This window comes from Onychostruthus taczanowskii, unplaced genomic scaffold (genome assembly GCF_017590055.1).
Source record: "Onychostruthus taczanowskii isolate IOZ18803 unplaced genomic scaffold, ASM1759005v1 scaffold45, whole genome shotgun sequence".
In the NCBI taxonomy this organism is placed as follows: Eukaryota; Metazoa; Chordata; class Aves; order Passeriformes; family Passeridae; genus Onychostruthus; species Onychostruthus taczanowskii.
The window spans coordinates 5555726-5571489 of NW_024502014.1; the positions used below are offsets into that span (position 1 = coordinate 5555726).

General features: G+C 44.4%; 1 protein-coding gene across 2 annotated transcripts in view; it reads right to left on the bottom strand.

Annotated features, from left to right (window-relative positions):
• SGPP2 (sphingosine-1-phosphate phosphatase 2) overlaps window positions 1-15764 on the bottom strand; it is a 31551-nt gene that overhangs the window by 10900 nt on the left and 4887 nt on the right. For both annotated transcript variants that reach the window (XM_041414467.1, XM_041414466.1), the window contains exon 2: window positions 6313-6471. In XM_041414467.1, the coding sequence (XP_041270401.1) occupies window positions 6313-6471 (159 nt within the window). The remainder of the gene's footprint in view (window positions 1-6312; window positions 6472-15764) is intronic.

The window sequence follows — 15764 nt, forward strand, 5'->3', positions numbered from 1 at the left end:
ACTACAGCTGGGCTGGCCTGTGCAATAGCAACCCTTTACAGTAAGCCAGGACTCCAGGTGAAGGAAAGGCAAGGCTTTATTGCCACTTTGGGTGAACAGCATTACATTTTACTACACAAAGGCAATTGGCAGTTGCTATAGCAGCAAGACAGCCTCTGTAGTCTTTTTCTGAGAGCTTCCTCTTAATTTGCTCTGAGTCATATATATAGTCTATCTCCAAAAATACTTCACCTGAGCCTTTGCATCAGGATAAACAAGACAAACCTATCTTTTGTATTTTAACAGGTTTTGCTTTAGTGAACAATTACAGAACCAAATTTGAGGCATCAGCATCCACACAGGTGTGGATACTTATTCATTTGTTCCAACACCTGCAGGAGATCCCTCTGGGGTGAGGGGCTGCTCCCCTCCTTCTGAGCATCCCAGTACCATGTAGTGACCTGACATTCCCATGCCTCTGGTGTGTAGTTCAACTATTTAGGAGGAGATTTTTCTCACCTGCAGGTGTTGTCTGGCATTTGCAGTGGTTTCCCCTCACTCCCCACATGCATCACTCCCATGACAAGGAAGCAAGAGCTCTGGAAGCAGATTTACCACCACAGTGCAGACAGACACAACTAAGCCAGTTCCCTGTGCAGAGGTGTGGCAGCACTGCCACAGAGTGCAATTTCCCCTGTGGAATGTTCCTGTGGCAGCTGCCCAGCCCCCAAGCCTGGCAGGATTGAGGAAACATGCTCAGTGCTGCAGGTGGGCTGTGTGTGGATGTCCAACTTCATCCCTGCCCTGCTACAACCTCTGCACAGGATGGACACACCTGAGCCTCCCACTGGCATATGAAGGTCAGGAGGAGCAATTCTTTTTTTATTCTGTAATATTTCAGCTAACAAAAGGGAACCAGATCATATTTGTTTTCAGCTTCTGATTTTGCAGCTGTCCTTATCTTCATTATTGATCTGTTAAAAGGGCAAGACAAAATTCTAGAGAAGACACATGGTCAAATAGCATTGGCAATTTCTTCCCTGAGATTCACAGTGTGGCAGCCTGACTTTGAATCTGCTGGTTTAACTCCAAAAGAGAAACTCTATAACCTGGCTGTAGAAACCCTGGACTGCATTAGTATATGTCATCTTCCCAGAAAGGAAATTTACAGTTTGAAAATGATGTTACTTTGTGTTTCTTTCACAACGACTGTGGACTAATAGGAGTGACCAAGCATACTGAAGAAAAAAAAAAGAAAGATGCACTATTAATAAACATTTGCAGATTAGTCAAGCAGAAGTAAAGGCTGTATGCAGTTGCTGAGGCAGGCGTGACTTTGATTTCCCATACAGAAATTAAGCCAAGCACCCAGCCTGCACTGTTGGCACTGTTCTATTCTCAGCATCCCCCAAGTGAAGTGACCAGATAAACACTGCAGCAGATTCTAGCTGTGACTGTGTCCCTCGAGCGTCACTTGGTTCAGAGTGGAAGAGGAGCAGGGCAAGGAGAAGCTTGTCCTTGTGGAGGTATTCCTCCTACCCCCAGTCAATGCCAAGAGCCAAGGCTTGACACCATGGAAGTCACTGAGCAGCAGTGCTGGCCCCTTGCCCTGGCAGCAGCCTGGGTGGAGGCAGCACTGCAGAGCTGAGGAGCCCAGACACCTCCAGCCTGGGGCCCTCAGCCACCCTCAGACTGTGTCCTGCTCCCCATCCCCTCCTGAAGCACCGAGCTGCTCCCCATGTGCCAACCCCAGCAGCAGGGCTGGTATCCTCCTCGAGGCACACACACCTTGTGGGAGAGGGCAGCTGCCTCTCCTAGAGCCCCAGCACAGGGGGGGACAGGGAAGACACAGCATGGGCAGATTCCCAAAAAAGTTATATATATATATATATATAAATAAAAGGAAGGAGGACTTTATCTCAATTCAGGCTTCAGAAACACAAAACCAGAACAAGGTTAGTGGAACCTCGAGCCTCCAGAAGCGCGACCAGCCAACGCCCTAACACATTCACTCTGTCTTTAAAAGGAGCCTTTAGACAAAATCTATAAGGTAGTTGACTATCTTATAATAGTCTTAGAGAAGGAAATTTGAGTCCAGGCTCCTGGCAGCTGGGAAAAGTACTGTCACATTGATCTGGTTCGTCATCTAACATCTAAAACTGTAAACTGTTACACCTAGAAATTCTATTGAAATACAAAAGGTTTCCAGTTGAAACTTCACCTTAAATGATTCAGAGCTTGTCTCAGTTATGAAAGCCTTATTGGCACTTTTTCTTCAAGGGTGGAGTACAGCTGCCAGCTCTTGCAAAATTCCCTTTCAATCAACACTTTATCAACTTGCACACACCATTTATTTTTGTATGCTGACATGTAGTTACTTATGTGCCTGAATACAGTTTTACATGTTCTTGTGCAGTGCAATATTTGGAGCTTGGCTTTCAAGTGACTGTGTTTGTCAGCAGCTCCAGGCTTGTTTCAGTGAAGTGTTGCAAAGGCGCTAAAACTAACAAAGATAAGAATTGTTAAACCCAAAGTTTGCTTCCAAGTGTGTTTTCAATCACTGCACAGCAATATCAGTGGCATCACAATTGCAGGTGAACTCCAGCTGATTAGGAAACCCTGGTTACCCTGAGAGGGAGTTCAGGGCTCATCACTGCTGAATAACTAAGTGCTGACAGCCTTTAGAAAACTGTTCCTCTGAAAAGCAAGATGGAAAGCTAAATTGCTGTGGATTCAGACCCAAGGCCTTCTCAGACTTGCTGCAGATGTCCCCACCCAGTGCTGCTCAGGGAGCCCCGAGGGGCACACACAGCCTGGCATCACCAGACACCCAAACTCTGCCTCCCTACAGAGGTGCCACCTTCCCCTGAGTCAGCAGCTTATCATTGTCACATGCCAGAAGCTTCCACACCTGCCCCAACAAAGTCCATGCTGACCACCAGCTCTTATTTACATTGCATAAATTATAGTTTTATAGGCTATGAAGAGGTGTGGCCTGAGGAGAAAACACAGAAAAAGAGATTTCCAGGCATGCTGAATAGCAAACCGAAACAGTAAGGTTTTTTTTTCCAGGTCTCTGCCTTTGAAATTCCACACCAAAATAAAGATTTCAAACTTGAAGCAGTGCAAAAAGTAAAAAACAAACAGAAACAAAGTGAGCTTTCACCTCTCAAGCTGAGATGTGCAGTACATTTGGGGACTGTGTGAAGCTGTTTCTCATCTCTGCACTTCCTGGCTGAAATTGCAAGAGTCACAGGCATCAAAGCCTTGCCTGTGCAGTTTCAAGAGTGTTTACTTCAAATTGCTGGAGAAGAGAAGCAAAGATACCAGGGGACCTTCATTACCGACTCAGCACCTTGCTCAGAGGTTTCATGCAGTTATTTCCTCCATCTGTTCACAGAGGTAAAGCTAAAGCCTGCCTATATACCCCGAATCCTCAGAGGCAAGGCCCCATGGAAGCACAACATGCTGCTTTAGGCTGCCAAAGCATCTGGATGCAAAAACAGTCAGCATTTCCCACAGCCATCCACCTGAACAGAAAAGCACAAGCAGCTGGCTCTGGGGACCCAGGGCTGAAGACATTCCAGGGTTCCAAGTCCACTCCTCTGCTGCTGCTGAAATAAACTCTTTATAATTTTTCTTTCTGCCCTTCACCCTTCTTGAGCTATTTCACAACCTTTGGCTTCAACGGAAATTATTTATGACTGCCGTATGCATGTTTCTTCTTGTGACTGTAGTTTTATTTTAAGAAGCTCCTTCCTTCCCATGGTTTTTGCAGCCAGACCCATTCTCTCTCCAACTTCATTTTGCTAGGGATTTATCTAAGCTTTCAGTCTCTACTCAGAAAATAGTCTGTTCTTTAATCATCCCTGGCCCTGCTCCAATTTGAAATTATCTTTCTCAAATGGGGGTGACTGGCTCTGCATAAACTATTACAGATAAGATGGCAGGAAGTCTTTGTAAACAGCAATAATGCTGCTTTAATTTTTAAGGGAAGAAACTCCTCTGATTCATCCTGGTACACCAGCACTGTCATTTCCCACTTGCAGCAGAAACTCACAGGTTTAAGTGGGAAACAGCACAAAAAGTACCACCCTCAGCACCCTCACTCTCCAGAGCCACTTCTCCTGGCCAGAGTGTCACCCTCGGTGTCACCGTCATCCCAGCCAACTGTGTTCCCAGCATCCCGTGTGCTTGAAAAAGTCATTGCTGGTCCACTCTCTCTCCCTGCTGAGGAGCTTCACTAACAACCTCTCCTCATCCTCAGCACCCCCTTTAAGGGGGAGCTACTCCTGCCTTTCCCTTAGGGCTCTCCCTTTGATACCAGCCCCTTTCCCCAGATGGATAGGAGCCATCTCCAGAACATGCCTGGGTCCTGCAATTATCCCTTCATGTTCTTCCCAGCCCTCCACTCACAGCTGTTGTCTGAGATGATCAGGCTGCCTGGATTTTTACTGTCATCTAACACAGTTTTTCTTAGCCACACATCATCATCATGCATTCAGAAGCATTTCTTCAAAAGTCCATCACAAAAACCTCCAATTTAGTTAAAAGCACAGCTCTGTCCCACTGACACCTTGGTGTTTCCCTTGCAGCTGAGACAAATGTCACATCCATGACCAAGGCTGTCAGGGCTGTCAGGCTGGACAGGGCTTGGAGCAACCTGGTCTAGTGGAAGGTGTCCCTGCCCACAGCAGTGGGGATGGAAGCAGGTGATTTTAAAGTCCCTTCCAACCCAAGCCATTCTATGATTTTATGACTGTTAGACAGACCAGCACCAGCACTGGGAGTGCCACTCCCTGCTCTCCAGCAGAGACTCTCCCAGCTGAGCATGCCACAGCATTAACACATGGCCTGCACAGACATTCTTAGCCATTTCACAGTTACATATAATTAATGTTTTAAAAATGCAGATTGTTTCAAGCCCATGTATTTAAAACAGTTTCCCCTCTTCAGTGTAAAGTGCAGCTCCACAACTCAGTAAGTGAAAAATAATATTAATTATCATAATATCAGATGCTTGAATACTCTAATTAAGTCAGACTAGATCTGGCCAATACCCAGATGAACTCCTTGCAAGGAAAAGACAAGGCAAATCTACAGAAATGAATGTAAAGAACTCCAAAGACTCATTTTTTTGAGCTATATGCAAACCCAGAAGGCAGTGACTACCAATTTTCATCTTCTGTGGCACGTTTCCAGAAGCTGTAGGTGTACTCCTGGCCAAAACCCAGCTCTAGTTATACTGTGTCCACCTACTTCTAAATTTCATCTGCAAGTTATTTTTCATGTTCTCTTTATAAAATGTATTGACTAAGGTTATTGGCACAGAGCAACTGATGTCTTCTGTCCAAGACCAGGTGTATTTGAAGGGTATGACTCAATTCAAGTTGTTTTTATTATTTCTTTGGTCAAAAGACAAAATTATTATTAACCAGAATTGACTGGATCACTGAGAAGCTTCACTATAAATAGATAAACTTGGATGTAATATTTAAGTTTTTACCAAGATTCACTTTCTTAAATCAGTGTAGATTGATAGTAAAACCTTCAGGCTCTTCCACCTAGCAGAGGTGCTCCCCACCTTCCTTCTCTGTTCTAAAATGGTTTTATTTGGGCAGCAATATCTGATCAATAGCAAGATGAGCAATGGCAGTGACAACACAGCTGGTCCTGGCCTGAAGTGCCTGGTTATCTCCTGTTTTTTCAGTGCTACAATGGAAATGCATTATTCTGGATACCCCAAATCCATGCTGAAGCAATGCTGAAGTCAGTTAATTTGTGAATGCTGTCTATTAATGAAAATCAATGCTTTCAAGTCTTAGCCTTCAACAGACAATCTGATCTTCCCCCCTCAAGTGACTGCAAAAACACCCTGCTTATTCCCCTGCAGCCTGCATATCCCTTTACTATCAGGTTTATAGTAACTTCAACCAAGCCAGAACCATACGAAATTACAGAGAAGAAATAAGAGAAAGATTTCCTAAAGTGATGAAAAACAATCTCTGAAATACTATGATGCACTGGGAAGGAGGTGTTTTCCCAACTATTCTGTGCGAACTATACCAAAAGCAGTTCAGTCAGTGATTGTGCTGAAAAAAAAGTCAGCCCAAGATGTGGCAGAGATGAAGAAACCCTGAGTCAGATAATGCCTCTCGCCTCCTCTCTCAGTATTGCAATGCCTTTTCTTCCTAAACACGAGCTGCATGTGAATAGTGTTGGTGCTTCTTTGGTTTGGAGGGATTTTGTTTGTTTGAAGGGTTGTTCTTGTTCTTAAATATTAAATGCTACGGATACAGAATTAAAGTTTAAATTAATCATATAAATACTTACAGACCAAACAATTATCATTCTTCTAGACACAGAGTGATCTATATTCCAGTAGGTAAATGGAAGGAAAGTGATATAAAAAATCTCTTCACCCAAAGCAGCTGAAAACTTGAACAAGTAGTAGTAGAAGTAGTTCTTCACAATATACTTCTGTGTGCAACCCTGGAAATGAGAGAATTTTATCGTTTTAGTGAAGGAGAAAAATATACAGACACTTAAAATATTATAACTGCTACAGTTCCCAGTCCTTAAACCAAAAAGTTTGTTATAAGAAGTGTCAAGAAATGAAGTTCAGCTTTTGTACTAGAATGAAGATTGTAGTGATAGCACAGCTACTTTTCCTGCAGAGCAGAAATCCATTCAGACTAACTGAGGTAGCAGTCACGTGGACAAAGACTTCCAAGAGATGGGATCAGCCTTTCCTCCAGGGTAATCAGGTGTATTTCATAAAAGGTATTGACATGCTAAGTTTGAAATTTCTACATCAGTAAACAAAGCCACCACTGCTTTGACTGGAAATGCATTTTGAGGTGAAAAACTAAGCTGCAATTACCAAACTACTTAATTTAAAATTTGCCTCATTAATAGTCTCTGAAACTTGCTGCCAGGTGCTGCTGACAACAGCCCTCAACACTGAGTTTTTCCAGATGCCTGCAGCCCCGTGCTGGGGGGATCTCACAGGATCACCCCACACTGAGGTGCCACAGCTGGAAGATTGAGCTCCTGCGTGGGACTGGGCTTAGCAAGCACAACTGCACGAGCAGAGCCAGGGGAACACAAAGCTCTGAGTGGGCAGAGAAAAGAGCTGCACCTGTCACCACCAGATTTTCACTCCAACATTTTAAGTAACAACCACAAGGTTGTCTTTTTGAGCATTACCAGTAGATACGTTGCAAACAGCAACACTTTAGCATTTCATTTATTCATTTTATTTAGCATGAAATTTCATTTGGTGTCTGGATTTGGTAGCTAGATTATTTCATTAGATGTACCCCACCTAACACGTTTCTCTCTTGTTTTCTCTCTTCCAAAAGGAGACACCCAGCCCTCCAGAGCTGGCAAGCCACACAACAGCACACATTGCTTAGGCCATGACTTTGGCCACTGGTTGAATGTGTCTAGAAAAGGTTTGCTGCTGCCACTGCCATTTGGGACTAGGACACCACAAAGAAGCCTCACACTGTTAGCAGGAGCAACAGGCAAGGGAATCACATTTTGTAGGTACACCTGTCACTTCAGGAAATAAGGAGATAGATAGATAGATAGATAGATAGATAGATAGATAGATAGACAGACAGACAGACAGACAGGACTTTGGATTCAGGGGAGGAGCTAAGGAACCAATCTAGTCTCACTCCATCTTCCCCAAAAAATTAAAAATATGTACATTGGCTATGTAAATACAAGATGAAAGAACTTCCTAAAGGTGAGAACTGGGAAGAGGCCATGAAGGTCTTAGCACAGACACACTAAGTTAAAATACAGCTTTGATATAAACTTGTAAATCTCTCAGAACAGGAAAACTGTTATGCTTGAGCTGGCTGTGTAACTAGTCTGCTAAAGAGAAACTCTTGCCCTACACACTAGTGAGAATACATAAAAATTGGCTAAGGAGTCTGGACATGCACTTGTGACTCACTGCAAAAGCATTAGAAGTTCCAGTCTCTTCATCTACCTTTAACGCAGAGATGAAGCAAACTGCACGGAGATGACAAAAGCAAGATGGAAAGAAATTGCATCCATTCAACTATCATAAAAAACCCCACAACTTGAATTCATTTTTGCACCAATGAACAGAAAAGATGAGTCAACATTTTTGGAAAAGCCAGGGTCAGAGGAGTATTCCCCCATCTCTCAGTCCCAGAGGTCACAGATGAGTTACTGGCATCCCTTTAGGATAACAGCTCTATGCTGTGTCTGGCTGTGTGACAGAGCAATCACTCCGAGTGTCTCACATCTCATCTGCCACTTAGAAAACACCCCCAGTGCAATTAGCAGCTCCAATGCTTCTGTCTGAGATCCTGAAACTGTGTTTGGTGACACTTAGCATGGCCCCACAGAAAGCCCTCTTCTGGCACCACTAACTCCTCACTTAAGTGTTCATCTCCAAGGTATTGGCAATTATGTGCTTGTGTGCTTTGGCTCAGAGAGGATCAGACACATCCCTAAGGTAATGCTTTTGTACTTGTAATCTCATGGGATGAGGGATAAAACCTTCTCATTCCAGTTACAGTTAAGTGGGGGAAAGTATGGTTTATCAGGTTCTAAAAGAAATGTGGAGCTAAAAAAAATATTTCCAGGTCCAAGTAATTTCACGTGATTCCATTCCAATTCTTAAACCTTTCTCTTTTTTTTCTTCCATTCCTTTTCTATCAGAAATCCCCCCCACACACACACATTTGGATTTTTAGCACTTTTTTTAACTCTACACCAGCAGTTGTGCACAGCCAGTGTGGCAGGGGACAAACAGAGCCTGTCTGTGACATGATACCAGCAGCCACATGTCAGATACGCAGAGTTGCTCCACTTGATGCTTGGTAGTGCATGCTAATAAAATGATGTTTGCACTTGTTGTGATCCCAAAGCACTGTAAGTACAGCAAGCCTCCTCCATGCACCTTCAGACTGCAGTTAGCTCACATTTACTATCTACACCCACTATTTCTTCAGAAAGCAGTGCTTTGTTAAGTGCACTCCCTTTTTATTCTCATTCTAACCCCAGTGCAGAAAAATCCATTTGTGTTAACATCTTCTAACATACCCAGAAATTTATTCAATCTCTAAATTTAAGTAACTCCTATCTTTAGACTTCGTTATTCTTAATGTACTGCAGTGACCTGATGCCTTCCACAGTGCCTGAAGGCCTTTCAGCAAATCATTCTTCCACCCATCTCCATTTGCTATTCAGTCTGGATCAGAGAGGTTTTAACGGGCAGCAATTAAGGCTGTAGATAAAGTCAGAATTTTTAGAGCATTTCCAAAGCAAGATGTAATAAGCTTCAACATTCACAGACACAGAAACAGATAATTTCTCAAAAATGACCCTTCTCACCAACTGTAGAATGTCTGTTTTGAAACACCTCAAGTGCTCAGACTACAAGAAACTCTCCCATGGATGTATCAGTCTCCATAAATAAACTACCCAGCTCTTGGCACAGAAATGGCTCTTGCAGGTCATCCCACATTTGCAGTCTCTGCACAGGGGTGGGTCACCCACCCAACCTCCCTGCAGCATGGGAGCATCCCCAAAATATTCCCACAGGGCCAGCAGAGCAGGGCAAACCAACACCCTCGTGGCTCTGGGGATACAGTAACACACAATGACACAGCATAGGAGGAATCCATCATTTTAGAAATTATGTATATATGTAGTGTTTAGCCTTCAAAGCTGAAGCAGAGGAACAGCAGCTGAGCCACTAACATAACAGATTAAAAAATGTATTTTTAGGGGGGGAAAAAAGAAGTAATTGTGCAAAGATACTATTCCTTGCAATTCCTCTGGGAGGTTTCTTGTCAGAGAGCAAAAGAGGCTCCAGCTTTTCCTGCCCTGTCTCTAGAGACAAGCTGTGCAGCATCAGACTTCTAAGGCTCAGAGTCTGACCCAGAGATCCCATTAACCAACACTCTGTTCTCAGCTCTCAATTACTTCGGATCTTTCAGATGATGTACATGTTTAATTGAAGTTCTTGAAGTCCCTTACTCCCCTTCCAACAGAATTGCCTTGCAAAAGATTAGGAGTTTCCCTCCCAAAGTCCCTAATTAACACATTACATACTTCTCACTTTAAGGGTTTTTAATGCAGTAAAAAAAAGGTTCTAAATTTAGAGAAACCACCAAAAATCAGGCACAAAAGAAAAAAATAAAATATTCCAGTCTAGATGTTGCTGTACACAAAGACAATGTAAATCAGACAAATCAGCCCCTCAGGGCTGTACTGTTTAGAGTAAAACCAGTGGGAAAAAGTCTTCTGTACTGGAGTAGTCTGCAAAAGCAGTCAGTTTTACATCACTTTATGTTTGTTAACTGTACCAAGTTAAAAAAAGGAACCTATCAAGTCACAACAACAACAAAAAATTAGATATTGGTAATTAGAATTTGGAAAATAAGAAAAAGCAAAACCCATGATTATCAAAAGCTTCAGCTCCTGCATCCAACTACACAGCTGCACGTCAAACACATGGAGTTTGCTGAAGATCCAACAAGCAGCCAGTGGCACTCCAGCAGCAGTGCATTCCCCTTCCCTGGGAGCACCAACACTGCACCCCATTGCTCCATGAGGAGGGAAGGGGTGGCCAGGAACAGGGGCTGTGCCCCAGTGGGAGATCCTGGTGTGGCCATGAGCCCTCGCTGGGTGCCCAGCACCCCAGGCAGGATGGGGGAGCCAGCAAAGGAGCAGTACAGAGTCATGGGAGGAGCTGCAGGGATGTCAGGAGACAGCAGGGGCAGGACAACGGCTCGCAGAGCCCACAAAGTACACACAAGGAGCCCCAGGGCATCAAAACCACACCAAACTCATACACATGTGCAGCTTCCCTCTCTGCTTAAATGCTTTAAAACAAGGAATTAGTTTTTTAGTCTTTGTAGAACATGAAGCAGCCAGTTTCAATAGCTGTCCAGGTTTACAGAGTGTTGTTGGAGGGACACCTAGAGCCAACCAAAACCTCAGAAATGTGGAGATGGAGACAAACAGAAATCACAAGAAAATCCTCCTTAAATGTCATAAAATCTTGTCCAGCTCTGCTGCTGGCTGCAAGTCCTTGTTGACCAGCACACAGAGGACACATCCAGCTCCCAGCTGTTGTGCAAGCAGACAGCAGCAGGCACTCCTGGACTAATGAGCAGGGATGTGGCCTGGAACCATCAGCTGATGCAGAAGCAAGACTATCATTGCATGAGACATAACAATGCTCAGCCTTCAAGCCAGAGAGTCACAGCACTTTCAGTGGTCTCAGGTAAAGAACAAGTGGGCAGCCTAAAAATCAGGCAGAATGCTGGTAGTATTTCAGCAATTTCTTAACTCATTCCAAAAGGCATTAGATAAAATCCTCAGCCAGGTACAACAGCAGAGCAGTGCTACACAGCCAACAGCACCAGGGATGGCTGGAAGCAGTCAGGCTGAAAGGGGCTGTGGTTTGCCAGACCAAAGGCTAAGACCACCCAGATAGACCCTGGGAAAGATGCCCACCAACACTGCCCCCTGGGCACAGTGCCCATCCAGCCACCACACCTTACATCAGTGTCTGTTCATCCAAAGTCTCCCTTCAGCCTGTAGAGGACGGTCAGCTGAGACAGATGCACACATCTGCACATCAAGCAGCACACTGAAGCTGGAATGGGTCCAGAACACAGTTAAGACACTTCAGTTTATGTATGAAGATTTCATTTTTTAGTCTTCATATTGTTTTCCTTTCACTCTGATTAATACTTGGGAGATGACTGAATTCCAGGTTTTATTTTTGTATCTTGCTCTAGAAGTAACATGATTAGCCTCCTTCCTTGTGCTGAAGGAACACATATAAAAGTAACAGAACCTGCCAAGTCATTCAAATATAAAGTGGGATAACATAAGAGTAGCGTTGACAGAACATCTGTTTAGGCAATTAATAGGAAGAATCAAGGAAGGAAAAATTGATTTTGTTGTCTTCCTTAAAGAAAGCTGTCTTAAAGAAACCGAAGTAAGTCTTTCAGATAGAAAGGGGAGTGGCTGCTAAGGAGGCTGAGATTGCTTTTGGAGGACCATGCCTGGGAAGGACAGCCTCACATTTCCTGGCAGACAGCCTAAACCAAGGCTGGTCCAGCTTGTCCACCAAGGATGGATGGCTTACACTCCCAGCACTCTGGTGGAAGTTTGTCTAACCTGCTCTTACTGAACCAGTGGAAACTCCACTGCTTGCTCCAGGCCATCTCCAAGAGCTTTGCTCTCCTGCCACCTAGCCTGAAACTCTTGCTGAAATTGAAACCTATGGCTATTTTCTTATCTACTGCAGACAAGAAACAAATTGCTTCTTTCCTGTGAAGGCTGGCACAGGAGAAGGTTGTTATAAGCATTCAAAAATGACATAACTCTTTCACTCCCTAAACACCTGGCAATTCTGAGCATTTTCCAGACACAGCACCTAACATGCCTGTCTTGAATTACAGAGCCTGAAGATCAGATGTGACACTTCAGCAATGCTGAAGGAACAGTCCTGCACAATGTCATTCATTTTGTGGGCAGTTTTCAGAGGTTTGTCACTATTGAACCATGTCAAACCTGTGATTTCGAACAACTTTTTTCCTCTGTGAAATCTCTACCACATCTATTGCTCCATTCTACAGTTGAGTCTACACCTGCTTCTTCAATGAGTATCTGCACCTGTTGAATAGAAGTCAGTTTTCAACCATACCTTCAGCTTGACAAGACTTCATCTTCCAGCCTATCTGCACCTTCTTCTAAATTCATCTCACAGGCATCATGCCTCTCACACCTACATTTCCAGCTGGTGATTTCCACATGGCTATGAAACCTCTTCTGAAGAGACTCTCATCACTTTCCATCAAAAGTTGTCTATCATGGCATTCAAACTCAGGCCATTTAACTTCCTGTATTCCTTTCTTAGCAGAGGCCTGAAGAGTTGACCTCCCTGATTCAGAGAATCACAGAATAGTTAGGGTTGGAAGGGGACCTTTAAAGATCATCTAGTCAAACCTCAAACTTACTGGCTCATATACTTGGGAGCTTTTTCTTGTTGCTATTAAAAAGGCAAGGTAGTCTGACCTTCCTCCACACAGTGGTGTCATGGGATCAGAATTATGTTTCACCCCTTTTCCTGCAGTTTAATTTTGAGGAACTCCAAGAGGTCTACCTTCTACCATGATCTTCAGACTTTTGAACAGACACCTGAAGGCACCTGTCCAGCATGGAGGGTAACACCTCTGCATTTATTTCCTTGCCCACTCTTTATAGATCACTCTCGTGGCGACTCCAGTTGCTGGAGAACTCCCCAGAAGCCCAGTTCTGACACTTTTGTTATGAATCACTGATGTGTATCTGCAGCATTTTTCTGCCAAGAAAGCTGCACAGCAGTAGCACAAATAGGGCTGTGCACTTCTCCTCCTGGATGAGCTCACCTCCTGCATCCCCGAGCCCTGCTTTGCCAGGCAGAGGTTGGGCAGGTTGGGCTCTCTCAGCTGCCCTGACAGATGTGGTGGGTGATCTTCTCATGCACTTCAGCATCCTCCCACACTCCAGGAAGAACTGGCCAATTTGTGCAATGTGAAAACAACAGGGTAAGAGAGGCAGGGGAAGGGCAGAAGGAAAAGGAATCCTTCTTCCCAGTTTTACAGTGGAAGAACAGGTTTATTTAATTGCATTTTAATTTACGAGAATTAGGCTGCAATTTTGTGGGTGCAACACAGAGCCTGCACCTGGAAATGTCTGAGGAAGGTGATTTAAGGATTAGGTAGCATCAGTGTCTGTGGACAGAGGGAGGAAAAGGCAAGTTAAGAGGAAGCAAATTTTAGGCAGCTCAGAAAGTTGGGGATTCCAGCTTCAAAACGGATATCAGATTCCTCTGAAACTTACTGTACTTCATATTTCCAAAGGTACAGTGTTACTAAAACTGGTTTTGGGTAGAAGGATGTGCCACAAAACAGCAGTTTTCCAGCAGCACAACATTAGATGGTCACCCTGCCCACACACCCACCCATCTCCCTCAAGCACCACCTCCTGTTAGTTTTGACTTCCTGCCAAAACCAAATGAGTCAGAGCATTACTAGGGCCTGCTTGGCTGCTGGATACCCAAGGTGCTCTGCAGAGATACTGAGGAGGAGGAATGGGAAGCCTGTTACTCACTTTTGCCCCAGCACACCAGGTCTGAGAAGATCCTCAAGAGAAGCTTAATTTAACCTAACATAATCCAGCCCAAGAGAAGCTTGCAGGAATGTCCAACGACCATGGAGAACCAGGACTTCACTGTTAGATTTCTTTGCAGAGCAAAAAGCTTTTTCTCACATTCAGATTTTATTTTAGAAATTAACTTTAGCCTGGAAGTTTGACACCACAGATTAATCTTTTTTTTCTGCACAGCAGCATCATGAATCCAGTCAGCTAATTTTCTCAAAGATTAGTTCCATGGCAGAGGTCTGTTCTGAGAGGCACAGAGCAGCAAGGCTTCTGGAACAAACGGAGTAACACCATACCATTTTCAGACAACTAAACTGTTTGTTTTAATCTCTTACAATCAGGCACCAGCACAGGGTGAAGTGACATTTTTGCCAGCAGACAGTTCCAGGGTTTGAGTCAAAGAGCAGTTTCCCAAGGTGGTGCTGAGTAGAGCTTTGGGTTAAGTACCATGCCATGTATACCGGTGCCTTGTCCCTGTGCTCCCAAAAGGCACAGAGCCCTGTAAGGAGGAAGGGATGTGTTCAAATTGCAGCTGTGGCTGTGGAGAGGCACATGGGAGGACAGCTCAGCAGCCAGCCCACCCCTGGGAGGAGAGCTGCAGATAAAATGTTCTTAATTCGCTTGCTGCCTCATTATTAGCTGCATTTAGTGCAGGCCATGCTGATGTCAGCTCTCTTTCTGATGGAGAAACACACAAGGAGACCAACCCAATGTTGCCAAGTGCTGCTTCAAGGCCTGGCTCTCGTACCCCCTGAATGAGCCACGCTGTGCCTGCAGCACCCTTGGCACTCCTGCAGCCACCAGAGCTTGGCACCACGCTGGTGGCACTTTTTGGCAGGTGCTTGCAAGCTTTAGTACTTCAGTCAGTCCCAGTTCAAAACTCACCCTGGCACCTCACACCTGCAGGTGACACGGCTGTCAGCTGCCCTTCCAAAAGGACTCCCTTCTCATCCCTGGACCTTTCTTTCAGTCTTTTGCTTGCTCTGCCCTTTGCTGCCTGCCACAGATCCTGGTGGGTGGGCTGTACGTTTGTCAGGGAACAGGTTCCTCACTGCTAATGCCTCTGGGCCCTTTCCACTGCAAGCATCCAGGCTTTGCTCCTGTGGCACAACTGAGGTGCCTGACACCGACTCCTCCTGTGAAATAAAGTACCCCAGCACTCTCACTTGGCAAAGGCAAATGGCAATGGGAACTACATTGCACTACACCTCCTAAACTGGTTGACTTAAGGAAGCAGTCACAATTCCATCGAGTGGAGCAAGCTGCCAAGGGGATAAAAATTACCTGACCTGGGCTGATAGTGACCACTTCCTGTGTGCCAGAACCCACAGGCTCAGGGAACCTTATTAACAAGGGTTTGCAACTGCCAGCTGTCTTCAAAGGGAAGGATTAAACATATTTTTTATTTTTATATCTAGTAATAAATATTCCAAAATTTAGTAATAAAATAAATAAATCAGCAATTCAATTTAGGTCCGTATTAAAGCATTCATACTCCTCTACATCTAGACCAATAGCAGTTTATCTTGGGAAAGTAAGTTAGAGGTGCTAACCAAACTGGACTGATATGA